The 23,074-nt window shown below is 30.3% G+C and overlaps 4 protein-coding genes across 4 annotated transcripts; all 4 read left to right on the forward strand.

Moving 5' to 3' along the window:
- Positions 1-4,017: 4,017 nt before the first annotated feature.
- On the forward strand, positions 4,018-4,395 carry EIN_074900 (hypothetical protein; the record flags this gene model as incomplete). Its single annotated transcript, XM_004184069.1, has 1 exon — positions 4,018-4,395. One exon carries the CDS (start codon positions 4,018-4,020, stop codon positions 4,393-4,395), a length of 378 nt encoding a protein of 125 aa, XP_004184117.1.
- A 158-nt stretch (positions 4,396-4,553) lies between these two features.
- EIN_074910 (coiled-coil domain containing protein, putative) lies at positions 4,554-6,553 on the forward strand (the record flags this gene model as incomplete). Its single annotated transcript, XM_004184070.1, has 5 exons — positions 4,554-4,931; positions 4,973-5,213; positions 5,586-5,899; positions 6,035-6,223; positions 6,269-6,553. The coding sequence occupies 5 exons, from the start codon at positions 4,554-4,556 to the stop codon at positions 6,551-6,553; spliced, it is 1,407 nt and encodes a 468-aa protein (XP_004184118.1).
- An 84-nt stretch (positions 6,554-6,637) lies between these two features.
- On the forward strand, positions 6,638-6,940 carry EIN_074920 (hypothetical protein; the record flags this gene model as incomplete). Its single annotated transcript, XM_004184071.1, has 1 exon — positions 6,638-6,940. The coding sequence occupies one exon, from the start codon at positions 6,638-6,640 to the stop codon at positions 6,938-6,940; it is 303 nt and encodes a 100-aa protein (XP_004184119.1).
- A 15,338-nt stretch (positions 6,941-22,278) lies between these two features.
- Positions 22,279-23,002, forward strand: EIN_074930 (hypothetical protein; the record flags this gene model as incomplete). Its single annotated transcript, XM_004184072.1, has 3 exons — positions 22,279-22,331; positions 22,455-22,497; positions 22,559-23,002. 3 exons carry the CDS (start codon positions 22,279-22,281, stop codon positions 23,000-23,002), a joined length of 540 nt encoding a protein of 179 aa, XP_004184120.1.
- Positions 23,003-23,074: the final 72 nt, after the last annotated feature.

The following is a 23,074-nucleotide window of genomic DNA, read 5'->3' on the forward strand; positions in this document are numbered from 1 at the left end:
CATGTAAGTTACAACCATAATAGTTCTCTGTTGGTTATACACATAAATTTCTTTACATTAATTAATCTCTGTACATAGAGATTAATTCAATTCACGAATGAATTGAATAATGACAATTTGCTTTGTAATAATTACTCGGTTGTGTTGATTTACTCGAACGATGTTTAACGTTCAAATTGTTAGTATAAACTAACTGTTTTGAAATGCTACATTTTAGTTTTTGATAATTGGATTGTGTTGTTTTGACTATATAATAATAAATAATTTGTTATGATACTTTCAATTTAATTTCTTTTATATTTTCTAAAACATCATTTTTAAGTACAAAAACAAACATAGAGCGGTTACAATTGACTTGTATATGACAGCAGCACAACCACAACACAACTATGTTTTTATTAAAAACTTTAATTTAATAGACACGAATTATAAATATTTCAACTAAAAGATTGGTTTCTTTTTCTGTTGTTTGGTTTTACAAATATTTTCATTTATTGGTTTTGTTTTGGAAATATTTTAAATGTTTATAACTAATAACAATAAATATTATCTTTTACTATATTTTTCATTGTTTATTATAGTACTTTTATATAATATTCTTTAACATTTTATAAATAAAATCAATAATTATTATCATGATTGTTAATTTAAATAAAATAATTGTGATCTATATTAAAACACACCAATAAACAAACTGACAGACAGTTTTCAATAAAACAAAATACTCATAAATATAGTAAATATATGAATAAATAATAGCTTTGATGAAATTATAAATAATTAAACAATAGAATGAAGTTAATTGAAGTTGTTTTGTTTCAAACACTCTGTTTATGCACCATCGATGAACAGAATCGTTTTAATTATTTACTTGCGAATAATGATTCTTCTGTTCTATCAAAGTATTGCACGTTAATAAAACAAACTAATTTTATCAACAATACCAAGTATAGTGATTCAATGTTTTGTTATTGTCCATTCTATTACATTTTATATTAATTTGGTATATTTAACCACTATATGATGTTTGAAAGTGATGAAAAGCAACAATAAATCAATTTTAACAAGTAATCGCAAGGTGACAGTATTGTTCTGGTTGATTTCACTTAACCATGTTTAAAAGTATAGTTAATAACAAATTATATTTTAACAAGTTAATTTTTTATTTCATCTTTATTAAACAATTTCTAATATTTTATAATATTATCAATTATAATTAATAGTTTTATTTTATATAGTATAAATATTATATTATTAAAATATTTTTTATATACTATACATTTTAATATTTTATAATTTAATTGTTAACTGTCATTTTAAGTAGAAAAACGACCACAGCAAAAAGTTTCTATCTGTGAAGAAAAGGTTTTGGAGATCTCAAAAACAAACAATACTATGAATTTTACTAAAACTACTTTATTTTTGGCATGAAAACAAAAAATATACCCCTTTATATTTTAAAATGCATTTTTGGGACAAGTTCCAAATTTTTCCCTGTTCCTTGATAGACCCTGCTTACAATTAAAATCATTTAATGTAAGTTTGAATATTTTATATTTGATTTTTAATTGAAAAAATCATTATGTATGAGGTAATAATGTTTTTGAATGAGATTTATAAAAATTAAATATAAAAACAAATAAACTCTATTAACATACAATGGAAAACGAGTTGACAGCACTCTCAGCACTCTGCACTAACGCAGCAAAGGCGGTGTCAGACCTCAACAAATCTAAAAGGGAATACAACTTTGTTGACAACAAGTCACTTGACATTGATCAACGCATTGAAAATGCAGAGGGACACTTCGACAGACTCGATGAGGTATTTGATCGAAAGAAAAACATCACAACTTCACTCAACACAATTGTCACTGATTTGGACAAAACATCCAACAAAATCAAAAGCGAGATGGCTTCATATTCAATACAGAATGACAACGACAAGTTGTATGAGATATTCAATATTAGAATTGCACTTTATGAGGAAAAATGCAAAATGGATATTAAACCAATTGAAGATGAGATTAACAGAATCAAACAAGCAAAAAACAATAAAATTGATCAAATTATGAAATCGGAGAAATTCATCAATTTAAAGAAACAACACGATGAAGAAGAAGAAGAGAGAATAAAGCGTGAACACATCACACTTGAAGAAAAAGCCAATCTTGAAAATTTGATGGGGTACAGAATAGAAAGTGTTGTGTTTAATTCAGACATAGACAACTGGTCACAGACCACCTCAGTGTTTATTAATAAAATTATGAACAAAAGCAATTTATGCTTTTTGGTAGAAGACACAAATCACAACAAGTTTGGTGGCGTGTTTACTGGAAATATAAATGCTGTTGACAATTGGATCAGCAGTGGCAGTTCATACATCTTTTCACTTGTGAGAGGCGGCACTCTGAATCCAAAAAAGTTTGGTAAGAGTGGAAATGACAATTACGAATTTTATCTTTATTCTCAAGACAGTCAATATCTCTTTATATTTGGTAATGGTCGTGATATAAAAGTGTACAAGAAAGGTGTAAATGGGAGTCATTGCAATCCATCTACTTACACCGCCAAACACAACGAGTTGACTGACAATGAGAAATTTACACCAAAGAGTGTTGTTGTCTTCCAACTTAACTGACTTTTTTGTCACTTTTTATTTACATTTTCAAACATTGCAACATGTTGACTCCAAATGTGTATTTTGTAATTTGCCACGTCATCACAATTTGAATTAATGTACACAGTTTTAACAAAATCTGTCTTTTCGAAGGGTCGGACAGACGTAAAGAAAGAACGGGTTTCACCCCTCAAACCTAACACTGGAACAAACACTCGATTAGGATATCTTCGATGTTTCTTTTTTCAGGCATCTCCTCTTTGTGTCTTGTATCTTCTGGAGATGGATTCACGACGCCGCAACTCGCTTTTGCAACAAGTTTCGACAGTTGCGGCATATCTACTCTTTGTGTCCCGTTGTATCTTTTTGAAGTATGTTAATTGAAAAGTAGTTTGGTATTTTTATTTATTATGGGTTTTCTCAAACTACAAACTATAGTAATTAACTATTAAAATCATATCAAAATTAATATTTTTCATCTAAAAACAAATAGCACAACTGTTAATATAATTAATTATAATTTAATAATTTAGTAACACAATTTATTTTTTAAAGCAAAATATTAAGAAAAGATCAATAGACATAATCACTTAATTAAAATACTACAATTGACAATATAATTAATTAACTGTTTTAAATAATATAAGTAAAAAGCACTGCTGACGCTATTAAGATCAGGCGTTTATTATAATCATTAATAAAATTTAGAATAACAAATTTGTTTTCAAGTAAAATATTCCTATTTTTCCCGTTTTTTTACTGTTTTTTATTTTTAACACAGAGATAGTGGAAATTATTTCAAAATAAAACTATAACGAATAGTTTATTTATAATAATGTACCATAAATAAAGAGTTGTGAAAGTGTATTTTTTGGATTTCAATTATCTCAAAAAATTTATTTTTCAAAAAACAATATGTGTTGAAGTTTTTGCCTTTGCAAGAACTTCAACTCCCTCAGCCATAGTCTCAGACTTCAACAACATTGCAACACATCGACCATATGGAAGACGGAAAGCGGCTCCTGTTTTGTGAGCCATTGAGTGAACAATCCCAAGGAATGTGGAAGAAAAGGCCATACCATCAATGGTAGTTGCATTGTGCATCTTCTCTCTTGCAACAAAACCCTGTTGAATGACTTGACCAAGTCGTCGAAGACTAATTTGACTGCTTCTTTAGCAAGACCGTCTGTGTACTCATTTGCCATAACTGGGACATAAGCATCAACCACATGAACCAAAACATTGATACCACAGTCTGCTCGAGCTTTCTTTGATTATGAGACACAGAACATTGGGTTGATGATAGCAACTGATGGAATCAATGAATAATTTGCAAGTGGACACTTCTTGCCAGTCTCAGTGTTTGAGGTGACAGCAAGTGGAGTGACTTCAGATGCTATGCCAGTGGTCAAAGAACTCATGAAATTAATTTGTGAGAAGTACAAGAAGGATGGCAAAAGTTACACTGAAGAATTCAGATTTGGTAAGACCAAGATTTTCTTCAAGGTTGGTGTTCTTGCTGAAATTGAAGAGATTAGAGAAAATAGAGTCACTGAAATTGTTGGTGGTTTCATACGTGTGCAAAAGCCATCGCACAAAGAAAGCTTATTGAACAAAAACTCGATGAACATATTGCCATTATTGTCATTCAAGACACCATTCACACTTGGTACCAATTCAGAAATTGGGTTTGGTTCAGATTGTTCCAAAAGGTCCAACCAATACTCAAAAGGAGAGGAGTCAACGAAGAACCGCAGCCAAGGACAAAGAAATTGAAATTTTGAAGAAAAAGCTTGCTGAAGAAATTGCAAAGAGAGAAGCCGCCGAGAAGGCACTTTCTGAGATGAAAATCAAGAACATCGACTTGGAAGCTTTAGTCCAAAAAAGCTTAAAAAAGACATCAAGTCAAAAAAGTAAAACTTGACGAAGCAGATATGAAGTCACAAGAAGACGAAGAACACATTGAGGAACTCCAAGGTAATATTAAGAGAGGAAAGGAAGACTTGGGCAAGTTAACCACTGAGTACAAGAAACTTGAAGCTGATAATCAAAGACTTCAAAACGAAATTACTGAGCACAAAGCGACTATTGCTCAGAGGGACAGTGTCATCACTGAGTTGAACAAAGACATTGAAGATAAGGAAGGCGAAATTTCTGACTTAAAGAAACTTGAAGCTAAAGAAGACAATTCAAAGGATCTTGAGACACAATTGCACGAGAAGGAAGACGACATTGTTGATTTGGAGAAACACGTCAAGATGTTGCAAAACACCATTTCTGATGTCAACGCACAGAAAGAAAACTCCGGAGCTGTTTAAATGATCTTGCCAATATTAAAAATGATTTGAAAAAGACTCAATTGGCTCTTGACGATACCGAGAAGAAACTCGACCAACAAGTTGCTCAAAACAAGAAGGTCTCAAACGAGAGAGATGGGTATAACCAACAATTGCAAGCTGAGAAGACCAAGACTACTGCTTTGACCTCAGCAAAGAATGCAAGTGATAAGAAGATTTCATCATTGAACTCAGAGAAAGACGAATTAGAAGATAAGAACAGAAAACTTGCTGAGTTGGTTAAGAGAATTGAAGATGGTCTGAATGACTCTGATATGTTGAAACCATAGAAGGCCGACTACGAAGCTCAAATCCAAGCGTTGAAGGATGACATGGAGAAAATTGTAAAGATGTTATGGAGAAGACTGAAAATCGAATTTAAATCAAAAAGACGTTGAAATTCATAACTTGAACGAACAACTTGCCTAAACTGCTGATAAGAAATACAAGCTTGGGGCTGATGCCGAGAACACAAATAAAAGGAAAGATGCTCAAGAGAAACAACTGATTCAATTGAAAGCTGACAATGACAATTTGACTAAAGCAAAATCTGTTGTCGATGCCAAATTGAAAGATACTGAAAGAGAAAAAGTTTCTCTTAACGAAGAAGTTGAAGCCGCAAACGAGAAGTTGAGAATTATAAAAACGATTTGGGAAGAACTAAAGCCGAACTCGACCAACTCCAACAGAACTTTGACTATCTCAAGAAGAATGCCGACACTGATGCTGCTGATAAAAAGAAACTCAATGGAACTGTTAATAAGAGCAATAATAAGATTGAGGAACTGAGTGCCAAAGTCGACGAACTCACTGGTGTTATCACAAGAAGAGAACAAGAAGTCGCTGAAGCCAACGAAGAGTTTGAAACAGTCAAGAAGGACAAATTTGTGAAAGAAAAGGAGGCAAAGAAGTTGAAAGTGGAAAACGACGAAATTAAAGAGAAGGTGAAGAACTTGGCGAATGACAAAAACCAACTTTCTTCTGAAAAGAAGAAGCTTTAAGACGAATATGACCAACTCATTAACTTGGTCTCAGCACACGAAGATGAGACCAACAATTTGAATGGTTCAATCAAAAAGTTACAAAGAGACTTAGAAGCAAACAACACCGAGTTGACTGAATTAAGAGACAGAACAGCTAAGGACAAGAAGAAAATAGCCGATTTGGAACAACAAGTACAAGACCTTGAATATAGACCAGTTGGGACTTCAAATATCGACCAAACTGAAGTCATCAAGGAAGACGACATTGCTGATTTGGAGAAGGCGGTTGCTGTGCTGAAAGATTAGAACACCCAACTTGATGCTGCTAAGAAGAATATGAAAAAATGGTCTGTCGAAGACGCTTCGAAGATTGAGAATTATGAATCACATATTAAGGCACTTGAAGTACAAAAGAAGATGGCATTGGACGACAAAGCTAAGGCCGAGAAGACTGCTGCTGACCAATCTGATAGAAGAAAAAAGATGGAAGACCAAGTCAAAGCACTCAATGCACAAGTCTCATCACTTAAAGTCCAAATCAGTGCACCGGCTTCTGTTGCTCAAGAAGAAGAGAAGAACATGTTGAATGCAAGAATTGCTGAAATCCAAGCCTAACTTGATGAAGAAAGACAGAAAGCTGACAGTGCAGATGCTGCAAGAAAGGCTGATTCACAGAAGGAACTTGAGAAGGAGAGAGCAATGAAACAAAAACCCGACAAGGAAACTCAAAGACTTAGAGCTAAAGTCACCAATTCAGAAGCTAAATTGGTGGACGAAACTGGTGCTACTGGAGCTTCTATTGCTAAATTGAAAGCGAAATACGAAACAGAATTCAAAGGAATCGAAACAGAAAGGAAGAAGCACAAAACGAGGCCGCTAAAGCCTAGAAACAACATAAACAGTATGCCAGAAAGGTTGAAGAGGCTGAGAGAAAGCTTGCAGAATTCGAACAGAAGGAGTATACAATTAAAACTCAAATTGGTAAGACACAAGCCGATTTGAAGAATACACAACAATCAGTTAGAAACTGCTAAATGAGAATTGTTGAGTTGGGAGATCAGGTCAGAAAGGCTGGTGAAGATCTGAAAACAAACAACTTGAAGTTGATCGGGTGAGTGCAATTACTTTTTAAGACTAAGAACAATTCGATTTAAGTAAAACACAAAAAGACAAGGATAAATAATTATTATATTTTTGTTATAGTTTTTTTAAATTAAAATCTAGTTGAAATACAAGAGTCAAGTTATTAAAAATATGATATTTTTATTATTGTTATATAGTTTAATTTCAACTAGATGCCTCGAGCCTTTGAAAGATGGACCTTTACTTAGAGTCTATGGGTAGACTCTTATAATTCCACAAGAAATTCTTTTTGCAAACAATTTTCATTTAGTGATGGATATTTCTAATGACAAAAAAAAGATTGGTGATGTTCTCTTTAAATAATAAACCAGAGTTTCGATACATAATCATACAAATTAATAAAGTCATTTTTACTTTATATGTAGAACCCAAAAATAAATTTAAAAGTAGCGATTCATCTTAACAACATCACTGATGTTTTTTTATTTAAAACAGGGTCGGCCAAACGATCATGTTATTGAAAAAAAACTTAAAAAACAAAAAAATGGTAAATAACATTGATTTTTTTAATTAATTTATTATATCAGACAAAACAGAATTATTCTTTACCAAAAATGAAAAAAAAGAAATAAAACGATAAATAATTTAAAAGACGTAATTTAAGGACATTTTGAATTTTAAAAAGAAGAATTCATTTTGGATTCTTTATTATATTATTATATAAAGATAAAATCTTGAAACAAATAAAACAAATGCCTGTCAAAGTAGATTGGATACAAGACAAGTTGGCGGATAAAATAGATACTAAAACATTTTATTGCATCATTTGTGGTAAAATTATGAGCTGTAATGGTTTAAATTTACATACTTTACAACACAAAACAATATTTGATAATATAGAACTTAAAAAATGTTTGATAAAAACGTATTTTAATGGAAAACGATTTTCAAATAACTGTGAAGGTAAAGGAATTGATTCTTATGTTTTTGAAAACCAATTAGAAAATGAATATAACACAAAAAATAAGATAAAAGAAACAAACATGACTATCGCTCAAATAATTTCTGAAAATGATTTATTATGTAAAACAGATGTAATTAAAAATATAATACAAATAATTATTCAAGTTGCCGAAGAATTTGGAATTAACACAATAAATAAACTAAGTCTTTCAAGAACATCAATGAGGCGATTATCAGAAACTGTATTTGAAAAAGAAGAAGAGAAAAAGTTATACATAATACAAGAATCTAAATATGTTTCAATCCAGACTGATGAGTCAAAGATACACTCACATTCTCAATACATTTTTTGTTGTCGTACAATTAACCAAAAAAATATAATACATAATTTTATATTAGAAATGTCAACGCTCGAAACCAAATCAACAGGAAAAGAAATATTCAATAAATTAAAAATTATAATAGATAAATACAAAATTAGCCAAAGCAAAATTATTTCAATAACCACAGATGGGGGTGCCAACGTGAATGGCAAAAATAGTGGTGCCGCGACATTATTTTGTGAATATATCAACATGGTTCCAAAACAATTACAATGTGATAAAAATTGGTGTTATTGTCACAAAATTAATTTGATATCCAAATCACTTGAATCAATAACCACTGTCAGCAAATTTGTTGATTTTTCAGAACAATTTGTAACGTTTTGATAGAAGATTCAATCTGAAGCAAAACACACAATTCGGCAGTACCAACTGATTGTTGTACATGATGGTCAAGTGTTGGGAAAATAATTGTGTTTGTTTACAATAATTGGAGCGATATTGAATTAAGATTGTTGGAAATGTGTGTTGAATATACTGTTATTGATGATGTTGATATATTAGAATGTATATTGTTTTTTCAAAATAAAAATAACTATATAATAACTTCTTTTTTAATTGATACAATTGTTAAATTGAACAATTTAAACAAAAATTTACAAATTGAAAATGGGTTAATTGTGAAAGAAACTGGTAAAATTGTTAATTATTACAACAATAATAATGAAAAAATCAACAAATTAAATAACAACGATTTTTCTGAATTTGAAAATATAAATAATTGTAATGTGGTTATTTGTTCGGCACAAAAAGAGTTCTTTTTGGAAATATTAGAAAAAATTAAAAAAGGAATTGAGTTGAGATTTAATTGTGTTAAATTGAATGGTTTTGAAAGTACAAGTAATTTGGTTTACTCAAATTTGGAAATTTATACATTGTTTGCCTTATATTTTGGCAAAATAATAAAAAACAAACAAACTGTTATTCCTTTACAACTCAAATATTTGTTGGAAGAAATTGTTCAACTTAGAACCGTTGTCAATGATGAAATAGAGTTCGTGTTAGTTAAAAAACATGGATGTAAATTGTTTTGATATTTACTCTTATGTTGATATAATTAAAATATATCCAAAATTGTGGAATTTTTATTTGTATATCTCTGCTGTATTTCCAACAAGTACAATGAGTGAATCTGGTTTTTCTATAGCAAAAAATACCTGGCAACCAAACATTTCATTTTCTTCATTCAACGCTAGAGTCGTGCTTAAATAGAACAAATCAATATTGTAATCAAAAAACATTTTTTAATTAAAATATTTTGAAATGTTGTTCAAATTGTTAACTATCGTTCTATTGATTTAAAAAAACAATTTTACATCAAATTTTTTATTTGAATTATTATTTACAATTTGCTAAAACTAAATAAATAATGACACGTATTTGAGATTGCCACGAAGTTGTTTAAAAACTGGATCTTGGCTGACCCTGTTTAAAATAGTCAATTTACTATATATTGTCGATTGTAATATTTTTAATTATGTGATTATGTTTATTGATCTTTTCTTAATATTTTGTTTCAAAAAATAAATTGTGTTACCAAACTATTAAATTATAATTAATTATATTAACGGTTGTACTATTTGTTTTTAGATGAAAAATATTAATTTTGATATGATTTTAATAGTTAATTACTATAGTTTGTAGTTTGAGAAAACCCATAATAAATAAAAATACCAAACTACTTTTCAATTAACATACTTCAAAAAGATACAACGGGACACAAAGAGTAGATATGCCGCAACTGTCGAAACTTGTTGCAAAAGCGAGTTGCGGCGTCGTGAATCCATCTCCAGAAGATACAAGACACAAAGAGGAGATGCCTGAAAAAAGAAACATAAAGATATCCTAATCGGGTTTTCGTTCCAGTGTTAGGTTTGAAGGGTAAAACCCAACCCGTTTTCTTTCCGTCTGTCCGGCCCTTCAAAAAGACAGATTTTGTTGAAACTGTGTACATTAATTCAAATTGTGATGACGTGGCAAATTACAAAATACACATTTGGAGTCAACATGTTGCAATGTTTGAAAATTTGAAATAAAAAAGTGACAAAAAAGTCAGTTAAGTTGGAAGACAACAACACTCTTTGGTGTGAAATTGTCATTGTCAGTCAACTCGTTTTGTTTGGCGGTGTAAGTGTATGGGTTGCAATGACTTCCATTTTGACCATTCTTGCACACAAGTATATCATCATAACCAAATCCAAAGAGATGTGGAAAGTCTTGAGAATTCAGATAAAATTCACGATCGGTGTCATTTCCACTTTTCCCAAACTTTTTTGGATTTAAAGTTCCACTTCTCAGAAGTGAAAAGATGTAAGAACTGCCACTGTTGAGCTGTTTGCTAACAGCATTAATATTACCAGTGAACACGCCACCAAACTTGTTGTGATTTGTGTCTTCCACCAAAAAGCACAAGTTGCTTTTGTTCATGACTTTTGTATCAAACACTGAGGTGTCTCTTGACCAGTCGTCTTTATCCGAATTAAACACAACACTCCCAATTTTCATTCCCGTCAACTTTTCAAGACCGGCTTCTTCTTCAAGTGTAATGTGTTCTCTCTTCATTTCTCGGCTTCTTCATCATGTTGTCTCTTTGAATTGATGAATTTCTCTGATTTTATAATTTGATCGACTGCTTTGTTCTTAGCCTGGACAATTATGTAGGTTTGGTCTTCAAGTGGTTTTATATCCATTTGGCACTTTTCTTCATAAAGTGCAATTTTGATATTGAATATCTCATACAACTTGTCGTTGTCGCTTTGTATTGAATACAGACTTATTTCACTTTTGATTTTGTTGGTTGCGTTATCCAAATCAGTGACGATGGTGTTGAGTGATGTTGTGATGTTCTTCTTTCTATCAAATATAGCATCGAGTCTGTCGAAGTGTCCCTCTGCGTTTTCAATGAGTTGATCAATGTCAAGTGACTTGTTGTCAACAAAGTTGTATTCCTTATTATTTTTGTTGAGGTCTGACACCGCCTTTGCTGCGTTAGTGCAAAGTGCTGAGAGTGCTATTAACTCGTTTTCCATGTATGTTTATAGAGTTTATTTGTTTTTATATTTAATTTTTTATAAATTACATTCAAAATGATTATTACATCATACATAATGATTTTTTTTCTAATCAAAAACCAAAAATAAAATCATTTAAACTTACTTAAAATAATTTTAATTTCAATAAGAGTTATATAAAATATGTAATTAAGTCCAAAACCACATAATTATAAATGTAATTTTTTAACTAATAAAGTTAAAAATGGGAAAAATATTCCTTTTTTACTTTGAAATTGGATACAACCCCCAATGTTTTATATATTTGGGTTTTTATTTTTTAGCCAACATTTTTGAACATTGAAATTAAAAAACAAAATGTAAAACAGTCTTTCATTTGGAGACAATGAGTTTTCGTCTATTTTTTGAGTTTTAGTTTTTCATTCAAAAATCATCTTTTTCCAATACATCTCAAAATCAAACGTTGTTGAGATGATACAGTTTCCACACTTCTACCGTTTGAATTCACAAAGTGATGTTGACACAAAAACAACAAAGACAACTTGCGACATTTTTGGTGAAAAAGCAACACCATTCAATATACCAGATGTTCCAAAACCACTTTCTACAGAAGAAAGTTCATGTGATGATATTGAACATTTCTCGCATTTCTCGATACCAAACAAAGACCCTTCAATTCTCATTGTCGGTGGATTTTTTACAAACGCTTTACTTGTTTCCCATTTTGAAGAATATCACAATACACTAAAAACTACATCACTACTACATTTTCCAAAAGACCACTCCTGTCATTTGCATTTCCCCTCGTGTATTGTTTCATCCACATTCGTTGGTCCTTCAAATAGAAAGGACAGTCTTAAACGACTCAACCATTTACAGATTTTGCTCTTCTATAATAAAGGGAATAATAAAAACAAAACTGCAATTCACTTTGGAGTATCACCATCGACAGTTTCAAATATTTTGAAAGGAGCTGAATGTGGGAAACCTCTGGAAGGAGAAAGAAGAGGAAGAATGATGGGTTACAACACAAAGTTTGACTACCACACAATAACAGAAATTATAAATGAGATTGACAAAAACAACCAAATAACACTGAAAATGTTGATGGACGAAGTCAACTTAAAGAGGAAAAGGTGGATGGATGGTGTGGAACAAGTTGAAAGAGAGATGGGTGTCGAAGAGGAAAAAATAATTAAAATGAGAGAAAAACAAAATGTAAGTGTTTCGGGAATACACAACGTGTTATTAAAACTGGGATGGACACTTAAAAACACGAAACGAGAACCGATTAATCGAAACACACCAATGAGGTGTGAGCAGAGACGCGTTTATGCGGCTCACATTGATTTTATTTTGACATACAAATTCATTTTTGTAGATCTTGACGAAGTTGGGTTTAATTTAAACCAACGCAGATCCCAGGGATACTCTTTAAGTGGTACATGTTGTTCCGTAAAAAACAGGTGCATAAGAGAACCCAACATAACTGCATTTGTTATGATGGTTCCAGGAAAAAACTCGTGTTTAGAATATCGACTAAAAGTTCAAATAGCCTTTTCCTTGAGGCTGTTGAGGATGTTTTCATCCCACAACTCAAAGATTGGTTCAACAACTGCTTTATTCACTTCGTATTAGATAATGCAGCTATACACAAAAAAGACATGATTTCCCTTTCCTCAAAAAACGGGATCTTTGTTTCCTTTTTAGTTCCTTATTCCCCACAATTAAATGCTATTGAAAAGTGTTTTTCAATTGCGAAATCGTACTTAAATAAAGTACTTACAGATGACAAGTATTTTCATGAAGCGATTAAAGTATCAAGATGTTATCAATTTTGTCATTTAAACTTGAAGGCAGCAAACAAAATTGAGCTTCCGGTTTTTTCCTGTCTAATAAGTGCGTCTCTTTTACATGTAACTGAAGAACAAACGGTAAATCTTCACCTGAAAACTGAAGAATGGATTAAAAGATCAAAGGAAAAAGCCCTATTTATTAATGACGATTCGTGTAATGAAAAAATTGTCAATGTTGATGTTCCCAAAGCCGAGGGGGGATTTTCAATAACTTTTACAGAACGAAATGTATTAGAAACAACTGTCAAATACTTAACAAGAAACAAATGTCTTCACATTTTAGGTGGAAAGAGGTTTGGATTATTTTCAACAGAGAAAGAGACCTCTCCCATTTATTGCAAAGAATGTGGAACACTGCTGAATTCACTTCCGACAACATCTCCTGTGAAGTCGGCATCATTGTCACAAACATCACTGCTGAATTCACTTCCAACAACAACCAGGGATGATGATCTTCCGAAAAAGAGAAAGGCATCTTTCAATGAAAAACTAGTCTCCACCTTTCAGAAACAAGCCAAATTTCAAATTGTTTCTGGATTATTCGCACAACAAAACCATCGGGAATATCTTCAACAAACGACACCGCCATTTTTAAATCATCTCAAACAAACTAAAAAACTGTTATTTCAGACCCAGCAGATCATTACCTTTCAATCAGTGATTCCTCAATTGAAATATCCAACACTGTTTTCCCGAGATACATCACTGAAATAGAACACCTTTTTGATTCGGAAGATACGCAACGAGTTGTCAGAAACATTTTATCTTTCCCATACATGCCGGACATTTTTGAAAAAAGACGAATGCTTGAAAACGAACAGATTGATACCGAAATACTCGATATTTTCAATTCATGGACAATGCTAAAAAATGACTACATTTGGAAAAACAATGTATTGGTTGCAAATTGGGATATGTTCGACAATGAAAAAACATTCACTGAACAACTTGACAAGTATTTAGATACCATCACTGAATTTGATATTTTTCTGCTTCCAGTCCTTCACCGTCATCATTTCATGATTTGTGGTGTTTTTGTTGGCGACGACAGTGTTCCCTTTGTGGTTAAATTGGACAGTTTGGCTCCAAATACTTTTTTGGATAGTGTTGCTCTATTGCTCAAAAAGAAATTTGAAAATCGGGGATTTAAATTTGAATCTATTTGGCTTTTTTCTCCAACAATTCCACAACAACTTGATTGCGTTTCATGCGGATGTTATGCATCGTACTTCATTGACAGGATTGTGGAATGTTGTCCTCGAACGGTTTCGGAAATAACGAGGGTTTTAGACGAACCAGAAGCAAGATCATTTAGAGAAACAATGAAGAAAATCACAAAACCAAGATTTGCCAATGAAATATTGGATTTGTTATGCTTTTGAAAAGCCATCTAGTACTCATTCTTAAAAAAGTGTTATTAAAACTATTATTTGGTTTTCTATTTTCTATTTTCATTAAAAAAATAATAGTATTGTTTTAACTTCCTGAAGCTGCGTTTTTTCTTTTTGTGTTCTAAATATATAAAACATTGGGGGTTGTATCCAATTTCAAAGTAAAAAAGGAATACATAGATATTGTTATAATTGCTAAATAATTATTTAACTATCAATAAGATTAAAAGCAAACCCAATATTTGTTTTTTAATATTTTTTATTTTTTAATTAATTATTGTTTATTTATATGTTGCCATTAAAAAGTTTAACAAAAGTAACACTTAAATAAAGATAAATGATTTTTATAAATCCTATTATTCCCTTATATTCCCTTATATTTCCCCTAATATATAATAGCAAAATCGGAATATTAATTTATTTACAATTACTATTTTTATTGGTTTTATACTATTAAGCGTGTACTATATTAATGGTTAATTTTACTAAATATAATGGTAAATTGTGATAATGTTTAAAAAACTATAGTTAATATTTTGACTAACTATCGTTTTATTATGGTTTAATTCCATAAAAAGATAAGTATTTATTTTAATTTAATTAACTAAATAAATTTCAAAAATAAGTAAACAAACAGACACACACATGTCATTCAAAATAAAATCACAAGAAAATCACAAGAAAAATGTAAAATAACACATAAACAAAAAAAAGACGAAAAAGTTATAAATCGAAAAAGACGAGTTATTTTAAAAACGAGAAAACGAAAAAACGAAAAAACAAAAAAATATTTTTAAAAAAATCAATATAATCAACTTTTTTCAATTGTACAGTTGGTCCATTAAATTTTCATCCAGCAAATTAACCTTAACCCAAAGAAAAACCAATTATTTTTTTTATTTTTATATTAAACTAATAAACTATACAATAATAAAAGTCAAATTTCTAAAATATTTATTTTAATAGTATAAACCCATGTTTTTCAAAAAATAAACATTTTTTTGGGCTTACAGTATGTGAGAAAAGTATGTGAGAATGAGAAAACCCTGTGGATTCAACAAAAATTACATATTTGTTTTTCTTTTTTTAAATAAAATTGTTTTTCTTTAAAAAAAACAATCTAAATAATATAATTATGAGCTCCAGGAATGTTGCTTTTAGTGGCTTAGACCATACAACACTTGAAGAGAATTTAAAGTATTGTCCTGGTCCAGTGAAAGAAATAGCCCAAAGAACATTCAGCAAACATTGCAACTTTTGTGAATTGCCCCTGAATGTTCAGGTGTATTTGATGAATATTGAAAGAGAAATTTTCAATGGAATGATTACGGAAAAGGTGACCGAGAGTAAACTATGTAGAGTCTTTGCTTTATCTTAAAGTCAGTTAAATATCAACAAACAAAGAGGTATGAGACGGCATTGTTTGGGAAAAAAGGATAACGGACGACCGTCATTTCTAACTGTAACACAATGGGAAACTGTCAAGAATTTGATTCTTGATAATGAAAAGTTTCAAGGAAAATGCAAAGTTATCAGCATAACTCTTTTGAGGTTGTTTATAATAAAAACCTTCAACGTTGATGTGTCAAACCACGTTGTTTATGATAAAAAACATAAAAATTGGAACTTCTCGATTATGACTGTGTTTGCTGAAGACCAATCAATTGATTGACCTACGACGAAGATGCCGTTTTGAAGTATTACATTGCACTGCAACTTTTTTAAATGGCATCCCATCACAATTTATTTTGAATTTGGATGAGTCAGGGTATCAGCCATGGCCAGACAGGCAAATGGTGAAGGGAGTATTCACTGCTGGTTTTTCCACAGACAGTAAAATGAAATATGGAGTCGAACGTGACATTGCTCGATCCACTGTCGTTTGCACTATTACCCCCTCACAACCTCTTCCTTGTATGATTGTAACAAAATACAAAAGAGTTGCAGTTGAATTCTTGAAATTGGGTTGGATGGAAACGGGAAACATCGTCAGTTATAGCAAAAATGGTTTTATCAACAGTGACTTATTTATACAATACATCAACGACGTTGTAGTACCTTATATTGTCGACACGAGAATTAAGACTGGTTATATTGATAAGGCCGTGCTGATATTTGATCAGTGTACGTGCCACTCAATCGAAGATGTGAGGTTGTTGCTCAAGTCGAATGTCCAAGTCAACGAGAAAATCATCAATGTGAACTGTGAAATCGTATGTTTGGTGCCTCACACCTCACATTTAACACAACCATTAGATGTTGGGGTGTTTGCAGCCTAAAAAAGAAGACTGAATTTGTTGTATGCGAAGTTCAGAGAAGTCATAAAAATTAAAGATAGAGTTGGCGAGGAAGAAACAACAACGACAGAAAGTGAAGATGTTGAAGAAAAAGAAGAGTCAGATGATGTGATTGGAAACCAAGATCCCATTGAAGATCCTATAATACCTCAACAGTTTAAGGAAATGTTTCAGGAAGTGCTGGCAAATCCACAAGAAGCGATATCACCATTTAAAAAGAAGGCTGGTACGACTGTCAACGAAAGGATGGTGGATGACAACCAATCAGAAGATCACAACGAAATACCAAATGAAACTAAAACTGTTGAATTTGGTGATGGAGAGGATTTAGAAAAAAAGTTTGCCAAATACCTCAACTCAATTCTGAAGTCTTATTTCCAAACAACCACTCCGGATGTGTGCACGCAGGCTTTTAGGCAAGTTGGTATTGATTTCAGAATTGTTGATGGTGGTATGAGGGTTGTGTATGTGGATATTGGAGTGTCACGCAGAGTAACAGCAGAAATACCGAAACTGTTAAGTATACCACAGTTATACTCGATTGAATGCGTCAAAACCAAAAGCTTGAAAATATCTGCAGTTCGAAAGCTTCCAAGGTGTTTTGAAAGTTATTTTTGTCAGTCTGTTTGCAAGCTGATCAAAAGAAAAATAAAAATGGGATGTTGTATGTAAAGTTGTGAAGAAAAAGACGACCAAAAAAAATCTCAAAAAGAACTAAAAATGGGGTTGAGAATTTAATCGATTGATTTTTTTTTTCTTTTTAATCAGTTGTATCGCCGAGTTCACATTACTGTTTGCTATCACGGGGTCAAAATGGTCACTGATTGGATCAACACATATCTGAACTGTCATAAGTCCTTTCAATAAAAGATATTCGTTTGTTAAACGTTCTTTCGTTATTGAGATATTAACTTGTAGAACTTGCTCGCAAAAACTCTTAAATTAAACGTTGCCTGCTTTGAATCGTCTAGCTGCTATGGCTGATATGTCCAGTATTCCTGGGATTCTTTAGCGTGAGGTCTGAGTCAGTTAGTTGGTAAGTGCTGGCTGGCTGTTCACACTCTGAAAGCTGCTTTGTAGGTTTCCAAACAAATTGAAAGAGAAAATGAACTGTAAATAAGTGATTTTAATTGATCTTTTTGAATTTTTTGAAATAAAAAATATTAATTTTATTACATAAAAGTTACACAATTGTAACTTTTGTTGAATCCACAGGGTTTTCTCATTCTCACATACTATTCTCACATACTGTAGGTTTATTTTCTAAACTGTAGTTTTATTTATTTGAAAAAAATAAATTCTGTTAACTTGATCAAGTGTTAATATTAAGTATATTCTTTTTGTACTTTTTTAAGGTAAAGAGGAAAAATAACAGCTTATTTAAAAAAAAGTACAAAAAGAATATAGTAAATGAATTATATATAAAAATAATTATAATAGTACAAAATAACTATAAATTATTATAAGTTTTTGTGTAAAAACAAATAGCACAAATATTTATACAATTTATTATAATTTAATGGTTTGATAAAAAGTCGAAAACTAAACAGATAAGCTTGAAAAGCTGTGATTTTTTTAATTTTTTCCAAATTTATTTCTTATTTATCAAAAAATAGCTCAATTATAAAATAATAATTTGAACTAATGTGCACAATAAATACAAAAACATTTAAAATTGTTTTATATAGTAAAAAATATAATTAAAAAATTAATAAAATAGAATTTGAATATTATTAGAATTTTATAATAATAATTACTATTTAAAAAATATAAAATATAAAAATAGATTTAATAACTGTTTTGATATAAAAAAATATAAATTAAATTAATTAATATTAATTAAATAATATTTCAGAACAAACGCACAAAACTACAGTCAGACAAGTTTGCCTTAAATGAAATAGTTTGAATTAAATGGTTCACGTTAATAATTTAAAAACCATTAACAATAGTAAACAGTGGGTTAAACTAGAAAATAATTAAATGGTTAAATAGAATAATATTTAAACTAACATTTATTTTAAAATTTAATGTACAGTTGAATCTTAAAAATGAAACCAAAACACATTTTAAGTATTGTTTTGTATGTCTTAATATGTTTGTTTCGTTGAGTTTAAACATGTCAAAACATACACCGCCTTATTTGGATACGTTTGTGTTACTTTTTTTGTAAATACAATAAATTAACAGTATTTCCTATCGTGATGGGTAAATACTGTTATTAACTATAAACCAAATAGTACATATTAAAACGAATTCAACAAAAGGAAATACTGCCAAACCTCCCAAGAGTGGGTTTTTAAAAATCTCTGCTTAATTATGGCGAATTAAACATATACCCACTTGATAAAGAGTGGGCCTATGATTTTTTTGGTTTGTTTTCAATTAATGTTCGTTTAATAGAGAACAACAAGAACGTTGAAAACACATTCTGGGAAATCAGACTGTATATATAATTGATTTAAATTTGAAATGTTATGGTTATGCAATCAAATAAATTTTAATTGTACTTTACTTTGTTCGCTAACACATTAAAATGTTGGTGATGATTATGATTGTGTAATAGTTTATAGTAATCTTTACTGGTTTATACCTATCTTATTCTTTATTTAATGGTTTGGGTTTTTGACTTGCTTTTAATTATTTAATTATTTATATAAACTTGAATGTAAAAGAGCAATTAATTAGTTTGGGTTATAGATCGAAAAATATTATAATTGAACTATAATTTTTACCATCTAACCCAAACTTGTCGTTTAAGTCAAACTTGTCATACTGTAATTTAATTAATACGTTCTAATAAATAGATTTGTTTATTATAAAATAATTTATAAACTTGTTGAATAATAATTAAACAATCAAAACACGTTTTAATTGTTTTGAACGTTACTCCGACACTATTTTCTATATCACAACTCTATTACAACAGATAAAATGTTGGCTTCATAAGCAGTGTCAGTCAATATGCATTAAAAAAGTATCATGAATGATCAAATCAAGATGTTTTTTAATGCTATTTATGTTATATATGATATAAGTTATTAGAAGTCAAACATAATAAAAATACTTATATTTCGAATAATAATAATTAATCAAAGATATTATCTAATCATTAATTAATTATTTTCAAATAAATATTCAATATTTACAGATTTCTGTAAAATTATGAGAACATATAAACAATCTTAAGTGTTGTTAAAACAGAATAAAAACAATCCTGTAACTTAAAATGCTTTAAATATCACAATGTGAAAAAAATATAACAAAAACGTAGTAATACATTGTTAATAAATGCTATTTTATTTGTTCAAATAAAGAAACATACAAATACGTTTTTTATTTACCAATATTATTATGAATAACTTACGCAATTGAACGGGCTGTTTTTAGAAATAAAAACAAAAAAACACAATTTTATAACACTTAACAATTATCAAAGTTTTACGTTTTCAACTTGAAACGAAACAAATTCTATTTTAGTATTATACACAGGATCATATTATATAAGATATCGCTCTATCATATGGGGTTTTTAGTCTAAATTATCAGGATTAGAAATATTTAACATTAACAAATTTCTTTTATTTTTTCAATTGTATAAAATAAACAATTTCAAGAAACAAAAATAGTTGTTTATTACATATATTATTATACAAAAATTGTAATTATTTAACCACTCTGACATCAAAATAAATTGAAACTTTACCAGATATAAAATATAAGTTATTTATTTATAAACATAATATTTGGGGTATTTTCGAATGTTAATTTGTTTTTTTACATGAAAAATTTACAAGGCATTTATATATAATATTACAACTCTTTAATTAAAATAATATTAAATAATTAATTTTTCTTGTAGTTTTGTCAAAACTTAAAGGTTTTGCCAAACCAAAATTTTTGAACATAATTTGATTGTATTTCAAATCGATATTTGCAATACAAACAACAAATATACCATTTAATAATTATTTATTAGCATATTTTAATGGTTTAATGATACATTGTTATTCAAACAATCCTCAGTGTTTTTTAATCGCCTGTTAATTTTTGAAAAAAACTAATTAAAAATGATACGTTGACATAATATGTATAAAACGAGGGTTTCAGTGTTTCAGAATAATTTCTTAACAAATTGAATTTCGTTCAGAAATGTACATAATTCAAAAGCAAATTAGTTAAAATAGATTTATTATATCAATTGATCTTAGGTAAATAAAGGCTCTAACAGATGTTTTAAATGCAAAACATCTGTTTTTTTTAATTTTGTCGTTTTTTATGATAAACAACAAAGAATTTGAAATCAATCAAAATCTTAAAAATATATAGGAAAATTGACAATTTAACCAACACATCGGTAAAATACACAAACATCACATGAGCTCTGGTGATGATATAAAAATGATTGACATCGTCAGTGTTTTAAATATCATAAACATTTCGTTGTAATTCTTAAGTTTGTCGAAATGATAATACAATAAAGTATAAACTATCTGTGTTAAATTGTGTTTTGAAAAATATTGTGACTGCAAATTTGTAATACATTCAAAAGAAAACAAATGACATCAATAGAAAATAATGAGTGTAATGTCACCATTGACATAAAAGTAAGTATTTCATTTTTTAAAAAAGTCGGTTTGGATTGATGGCGATAAGGTAAACATCATATAATATTTCAAAGTACCTCTTGGCGATTAAGAGATCCTTACCATCAAGCACAATTTGTTTGGTAATTCAGTTGACAAAGAGACGGTCATCGAGCTTAAGATGAGAAATGGAAACTTGAAGTGAATTACGAGGGACAGTGTGTGATGTCAACACAATTCAAGTACGACACGTGGTATCGTATTGGTGTTATGAACGACTTTTTGACTCTATATATTGATGGTATTTCCAAGTTAAGACGCGCACAAAATGTCATTATCTTAGAGGACAACAGTGAAATGTTGGCAGGGCATGAAGGGTCACCAACACATCGGGACATATACAGTTTCGGTGACATCATGATAGTCAATAATAACATAGAAACATTGGTATCCGAAATAGTGAAGAGAGGAATTGATGTCACTCTTTATTGATGACTAAGTCGGCAACGAAGTCATCAAAGTATCGACTTGGCTGTTCAAAGAAATTTTGGGTTTCGACGCTTCGTATGAAAAACTGAACGGCTTGGCTTCATTTTAGATGTACTTTTTGAGGGTCTTCAATGAGTTGAATGAAGTACTTGGCTTTCTTCGACAGAGTGATGATGGGAGTTAAGGAAATTGTTATACAAAGCATGAAGAGAGTCCATAGCAAAAAAGTGAATATACGACATTGATAACTGAGAGTGTAGAAATTATTCAAATCAACGACCATGTCAGTGAAGAAAACACTAAAGAAATTTTTGGGGATATTGACTCTTCAAAAGTCACCAACACAATAACATAATGAAAGTACCTAAAAATAAGTTTATGACTCTAACAGCACCACAAAGCCCTATTAACCCTCTTTAATTAACAAAAGAAGACTTTGAGTCACCACAACTGTTAGATTTGGAAAACACTTCTGTGTCGCCAAAAACAAGAAATTACTTGTTTTGTGTCCACCAATGTTCATAAGTCCTTTCACTCTTGAAAATAATTACTATTTCAAAGAGAAACATTTTGAACATCACGTCAGACTTCCTGTGTAAATTTCTGTCACTTTTAAGACTCTATTTGCTTCTCTTCTCTGCTCTATTACATCTGACCACAACATTCTCATTCACATCACAGAGCTTTTGTGTGGAGTTTTCTAATAAGGCGGATGTCCTCAAAAGACACTCCCGTATCTTCTTGAAAAGGAAAGATGCAATAGACTCTGTGTTGCATTTGTTACTTTACATAACACCAGCGAACCAAAACCATTTCCAAATATTTGATAAAGACCATCCAATCCATATCTCAGTCACTTTAAAACGCTATACAGTGTTAATGTCAATCATTCATGCCTCACTTGTCTTTAAAATTAAACAAAGCGAATACGACAATGTAATATACACCGTCTCAATATTTCTATTGTTTTTCAACAATACCAGACACTGCGAAGCGCAGTCTTAGACTCCAACGAGGCGTTAGAAAGTTTATTCAAGTGTGTAGTTCTTATGATGAAGACTTTGTATGTAGAACAAG

Source organism: Entamoeba invadens (assembly GCF_000330505.1).
Source record: "Entamoeba invadens IP1 unplaced genomic scaffold scaff_1105074725017, whole genome shotgun sequence".
Lineage (NCBI taxonomy): Eukaryota > Evosea > Mastigamoebida > Endamoebidae > Entamoeba > Entamoeba invadens.